Genomic DNA, 6879 nt, shown 5'->3' with positions numbered 1-6879 from the left:
TGTTCTCTATCAAGTTTTGTGATCTGAAGGTAACTGAAGGATCAACAACAAGAATAATACTACACTATTATTCCTTCTCAAGTCATATTCATATATATAGGACTTTTGTTGCATTTTTTCTTTCCCTTCCCTGTTTTGACAATGAGAACTTTTTGAGGCCTGCGAACATGGAGGACACCACGAGACCTGGACTGAAGATTGTGTGGTCTATAGTAACTAAAAGCATGTGTATGGTCCCTATAAAACAGAGCATTGTCCTTTTCATTATTTTTTTTTCACAATTACCAGTGTAATGTCTATACAAATCGTCTTCGATGTCACTTTCTGAAAAAATGGTTTTAAATATTACTTCAAAACACATCTCAAAAGGACAATTTTTGAGTTTAAGTTAAAAACTCAGTTGCTTATGAGTTTGGGGTTTAAAAACGGAGTAGTTCCATTTTTGTATTTTTTTATTAAAACGGAAGTCAATATTTGGTTTTCAGCCGTACATTACCTTATTTTGTTTTTAAACTTAAGACACAATTTTTATTTTATTCATATTTTAATATTTTTAAATTCAAATGGAGGATTGATTAACCCTAAAATATTAAAATTAATTAATTAAGGCATTAAACCCTCGATTAAATTAGGGTTCAGACTCTAGGATTTATAATCTAAAGGCCCTAAACCTTAAATTCTAAACCTTAAATTCTAAACCCTAAATTGGTGTACATTTTATTAATTTGTTTTTTAATATTTCTAAAATTCAAAGAGGGATTGGTGAACTCTAAAATGTTAAAAAGTATTAGATTAGATGTGTCTTTATTCATTTTTTCATATTTTTAAAACCCCAAATGTGTATTATTAAACCATAAAACATTAAAAATTGTTGAATTAGGGCCCACACTTGAATTTAAAAAAATTAATTTAAAATTTTAATATTTTTGAAACCTAAAAAAAATATAAAATATAAAATATTAATTAAAAACGAATAAAAACATTATTTTAAGTTATGTTTTATTGTTAAAAATGTAATATTAAGTAAACCAATTAAACATAAGCAATTATCGGAATTGAGGTTTATGTAATTACTGAAATTTCTGATTTTGCCCAAAGAGTACAAGTGAAAAACCTCTACAATGGGAGGGTGAATGTGGAATGTGCCTCTACCTTAGTGGGAGTGTCAATGTCGATGTGACGCCATGCCACGACAGGACTCGACTCGGGTCGGGTCGAAGGGCGATTTAGGCGAATGTCTCGGCATCTCGCGTACGCGAGATGACCTGGGCGAGTAATTTTACTGCTTGTTTAATTAAAATATTTACTGACTTATTATATTATTTTAATTTGAATATTGAATCTGTATAACATGGATATCAGTATTTGCTCATCAGGAATTTCTAACTCTAATTTGCTGAAATAAATACTGATCAGGATTTGCCTAAGCTGACAGATCCTTATTTGCTGAGACTGATAAATCCTGCTGAGTGTAAATACTAATGGGTTGTCTTGACTGTTACATTTCTGATTCTGATAATATTCAATTAAATGTTGTTTAAGTCAGGATATTTATTTTATGATATGCGATCCTTTATGTGATATACGGGAAAGTTTTCCTGGTATCAAACAAAATTCATTATAAAAACTAGATTTTTGATTTTGAAATAAAAAAATCTGCCTTAACATCTTCGAGAGCGCCACTTGCATTACCTAATGCAGTCTTTGCAGCAGCCCTAAAAGTGATTTTGGTCTCATTAAAGAATTTTTACGTAAGGGTGAAATTTAAGGCTTATTACAAATTTATCCATTTGGAATCTGAAACTGCTGCTGCAAGTGAAAAAGTTATGTCTAAATCTCTTGCAAAGTTCGAATCTTTTTGGCACAATGGGGATGACAAGTTTTTTCTTAAAAACTGTCAACTAACCATTGCAGAACTCATCTTAGTATGTGAAACTTATGTAACTAGAGGTAAATCCAGTTTTTATCCTTATTTATACTTGTACGCTAGGCACCACAAAACAAATTCATTCATTTTTATTAATAAAATTTTAAAAAACAATTTATTAATAAAATTTTAAAATTTTAAGCAAATCATTAAGTAAATGTAATTTGAAGAGATACGTGAGTGTACATCTACAATAAAATGGATTGTACAGGTATTAAAAAGTAATAGAATATAATAAACATTTATGAACTTGATAATTTTTATTATCCAATAAATGTAAGCGTTAATTCATTGTCTTCTTGAGTATGGCTAGGAATATTTTTCCGCCTGAAAAAAATTATATGACATGACAATTGAGTTATTTAAATTTAACATAAACATTATATATATATATATATTATCGTATTATACGTATATTAATTCAATTACATTTTTCACAGATTTAGATGTCAATTTTCTAATCTCACTATCAAAAAATATAATTTCAATGACGGTGGTAGAGTCTGCAACATAAGCTGAAGCCTTAAATCTGTTCAAAAAATGATTGTAATGAGTTTTATTTATTTAATAAATAGCGGAAGAGTTTTAAATTAATTTTTCTAGATAAATTAATAATACATATTACCTTCTATGAGGATTGATACAATTGGAATGTAATTTCAAGTGTAACCGAGATATTCTTAAGTTGTATAACGTTACAAATATATTTTTTATTTTTTTCAAAATTAGTAGAAGAATTTTAAGATTAATAATTAAAATTACATGCGGTAATCTTTAAAATGAGTAATAAAGAACCATCATGTCGTAAAATTATTGTACTAAGCAAATTTGGAGATAATGAGTAATTTTATTAAGAAACTACAACATAGTGCAAAAATACTAAAGAAATAATCATAAAACCGAATCTAAGAAAAAAAGAAGAAAAATTGAAAGATATTGTTGGGGAACAATAGTGACATAATAATTTAAAATTCATGCAAGTTACAAAAAAACTTGACCAAATATTTGGTGCTACAATTCTATCCGTTCCTCTTCATGGGTAATTTTGTGATGATAAAGTAACATTTTGAAATAAAGCTGATCATGTATGAAAGTTGGTTATGAATTCTACTGCTTAATATCTTCACATGATTTTTTTTAGGATAATCTTCCCATGATGATGGACTGAGGCTTGAACCATTCATTGATGGAGGTCCATTTGTGAAAGCCGATTATGTGGTGCTCTTCTCAAGTGTTGTTTCAAGTTTAAAATTTTTATAAGTGAAATCTTTATGCACATGTGTATTTATATAAAAATCCTAGACTTATAGGAACTTTTAGTTTGAAATTTAAATTTGGAAATTTGAAATAATGTTAAGAGATATTCATGTCTCTATCCTAAAATATTAGTAATAATATTGTAAATATATATTATAAAAAGAAGTTAATAGCTGCTTATATTTTTGAGATTATTATATTATAGTTTTTGGTATATTTTGTTTTTAATGTTATATAGTTACAGATTATAAATGTTAACTTCAAAATATGATGTTGCAAAATTTTGTAATTTTTTAATTTTTCATAATATATAGTTTCACATTTTAGTTGTTAAGTTCAAAATATGAAATTGCAAAAATTTGTTTAGTATAAAAATCATTGAATATTAATAAAATATTTCAAATTGATTTTGTCGTAGACTCAAAATTATTCAAAATTATTATATAATAAAAGCAATGGTTTTTGAATATTAAAATGTAAATATTATATATTAGTTGTAAATTTTATATTATCTGAAATAAAACTTGATTACTTATCTTTACTTTTTTAATTTATGAGATTATATAATATAAGCAATGATTTTTGTATATTAAAATTTAAATATTATATATTAGCTCTATATTTTTTATGTTATGAAATAAAACTTGATTACTTACCTTAATTTTTTAATTTAAACTGATAATTTAATAGCATAAACTCAACTTTTATATGAGAGAATTTTTTAAATATTAACTTCAAAATATGAAGTTGCAAAATGTTTTTTGGTATAAAAATAGTTGAAAATAATAATATATTAGACTGCTTTAGTAGTATATCGAGTGCTCCACATTTACTGACTTCTCATTGGCTGGAATTCTTTACCTTTTGATTAGTTTCAGAAACTCAAACTTGATTTTTTAAATGTTAACTTCAAAATATGAAGTTGCAAATTATTTTTTGGTATAAAAATTATTGAAAATAATAAAATAGTTTAGACCGGTTTAGTAGTATTTACCTAATTAGATTACCTGATTACTTAAAGTTAAACCTGAGTGCTCCACATTTACTGCATTTTGATTAGCTGGAATTTTCTGTCTTCGCTACAAAAACTCAACTTTTATATGGAAGGATTACTTTGAGAAAGAAGTACAACTTGCATTTTAGTAGCATTTTTAGTCCAGATAAGAAAGTTTTGCAGTGGATTGATGATAGAAGAAATTTTCCAATTTATAAACAAGAAAATAATTATACTACATCCGTAGAGATTATTCCTTAATCGAAATTATAAATAACCAAAAAGTACTTCGTAAAAAACACTAATTTATTTGGATTGTTCAGGCCAATTATTTGACTCTAAAATAATGTAAAACATAATTATTATTCTATACATACATAATGCATAGCCAAAGTTGACTGTTATAATTGATTGTGTAGAGTAAGCTAACAAATCTGGGAAAGTTAGATATAAAAAAAGTAATCCCATTTGTCTAAGAAGATAATTGTGAAGAAGATGAAGCTGCAAATCTATAGCAACCGCCTTTCTCAACCTTGTCGTGCTATTATAATCTTCTGCAAGTATGTATAAACACACTCTTAGATAGCTTTTTATGTATTTTTGTGTGCTAGTATGTTTTTAATCTTTGTTTCTTGAATTTTCTTGATTAGGCTTCATGGGATTGAATTTGAAGAGATTAATATTTCTGTTGCCAAGGGTCAGCAGTTTACTCCTGAATATAAAGGTTCTTCTTTTTAGAATTGTTATTGTTTTTGCTTTATATTTGGTATTGTGTAGGAGGTTTTATATTTTGTTTAAAATGATTGTCTTGAGTTGAAATGAATTTTGAAGAGTTTCGTCTAATTATCATGTACTATAGTAGTTTAGTACTATGTATTGAGGAGCTAATAGTTTTGAGATTGGGGAAGAAGAGTCACTTTTAGTATGTTAGCTTGAAAATGGAAGAATTTTTGTTCTTGAGGAATTGTAATTAAAGAAGATTCGTTGCCCACTAAGCTACAATATCATGGACCAAGACGATTGATCGATTTTTCATGGTTTCTGGTTCCTACTATTTGACAGAATGTGGGATTGTATGGCAAGAGCTTTTGCACGACCAGTGGCCCAATAATATAAACAAGATACATGTTTTAAGGCTTAGCATCAGGTGATTGTCATTGTGCATTATTCGGTGTTGCCGTAAAAATACCCGACCTGCGGGTTGTGTTGAGAGCCAATGACAGACCCGGTAATATCAACATGTCTTGATTCTTGTGTTCGTATCTTGAGAATTTGATATCCCTCAAAATTTTAATTTAGACATATTTGGACACTTAAGCTAACTATTTCCCCGACTCCTAGATATCCTCAAGTCCTAAATGAGCCCTTTGAATGAGGAAAGTTGCTAACATCTGAGCAGGATATACATGTTAATCTCTTATCCTAAAATTATAAGGTTTTGGGAGAGTTAGCAACTTAACATGTATAATATTACATAACTGGTGTATTTAAGTGTTCACATGACTTGATATTCATTTTTTAGGTAGATCACTAGATCAGAGAACCCCTAGTATTTGGAGTGTTAGCATTATCTTACAACACAAATACTAATATAACTCACAGTCTTCAGTCAGTTTATGTTTAATGTAATTGCTTCCAGACTCGTAGAGTGTGTTTTGGTACCTGTGTGTGCGTGCGCTATATTACTCTTAAACACATACTGTAATTAGAAAGTTGACGTTATCATCTTTCAAAATGCTGCTTTCAGTAATAAATCCTATGGGAAAATTGCCAGCAATTGTTCATGGAAGTTACAAGCTCTTTGAGAGGTACTCCAAGTAACTTGCCGTTGCTAATTGACTTCTACCTTGTTTTCATATGTTTCTCATTAACTCAACTTTTCACATCTAATGTGTTTGATTGTTTAGTAGATAAGAGATTTATAATTTCCTTGTATCAAAATTCATCTACCTAATGTGAAAAAAGCTGTTACTTTTTGGTCCTCCAACTAGTAGACAATCTTATTTTTCAGCCTGCACATGTTAAGATGTTTATTTGACCAGGTTCTACTTAGTTGTATCTAGCAGTCATTAAACTTGCATAACAAAATCCTGAATTATTATGATGTGCAGCCATGCAATTCTTATCTATCTCGCTTGTTCATTTCCTGGAGTTGCAGATCACTGGTGAGTAGTGAGATTAAATCTATCTAATTGTCTGCAGTTTCAGTAAGGTTGATGCACATCGGGGGCGAATGTAGTTTTTTTTATTAATTTGGGGGAAAATCCATGGAGACGACCTACATAATATGTTGATAAAATCCTAGGCCCCAGAAACATTTACATACATTAAGATCCACTGGGGGCAGTATCCCTCATGCCTATGCGGCTATGCCCCTTGACTCCTTCTGCATGTCGTTATAATTATTAGTAATATCAAGACTTGATCTATACATTTTCTGGGTCATAAGCATAAAACTTCTGTGAAGTTTTATGCTTCTATAACTCCTAGTTTGAACAGGCTCGGCATGAATTAGCTAATTTTTCTTAGAAGAGTATTGACATGAATGGTAAAATGTCTAACTCAACTCTTTCCTATCTGACCTAATTCTGACTCTTTGCAACTCACTACAAGGTATCCATCTGATATACAGAAAAAAGCAAAGATCCACTCCGTGTTAGATTGGCATCATTCGAATTTACGACAGGGTGAAGGTGAATGA

General features: G+C 29.0%; 1 protein-coding gene across 2 annotated transcripts in view; it reads left to right on the top strand.

The window, feature by feature from the left end:
- Window positions 1-4570: 4570 nt before the first annotated feature.
- The window catches only part of LOC141672096 (glutathione S-transferase T1-like), a 272410-nt gene continuing 270101 nt past the window's right edge, over window positions 4571-6879 (top strand). For both annotated transcript variants that reach the window (XM_074478594.1, XM_074478593.1), the window contains exons 1-5: window positions 4571-4738; window positions 4829-4902; window positions 5926-5986; window positions 6290-6343; window positions 6792-6871. In XM_074478594.1, the coding sequence (XP_074334695.1) occupies window positions 4674-4738; window positions 4829-4902; window positions 5926-5986; window positions 6290-6343; window positions 6792-6871 (334 nt within the window). In that variant the 5' untranslated portion in view covers window positions 4571-4673. The remainder of the gene's footprint in view (window positions 4739-4828; window positions 4903-5925; window positions 5987-6289; window positions 6344-6791; window positions 6872-6879) is intronic.

Source organism: Apium graveolens, chromosome 7 (genome assembly GCF_009905375.1).
Source record: "Apium graveolens cultivar Ventura chromosome 7, ASM990537v1, whole genome shotgun sequence".
Lineage (NCBI taxonomy): Eukaryota > Viridiplantae > Streptophyta > Magnoliopsida > Apiales > Apiaceae > Apium > Apium graveolens.
Note: the sequence above shows the minus strand (reverse complement) of the source record. Positions and strands in the feature narration are given on the sequence as shown.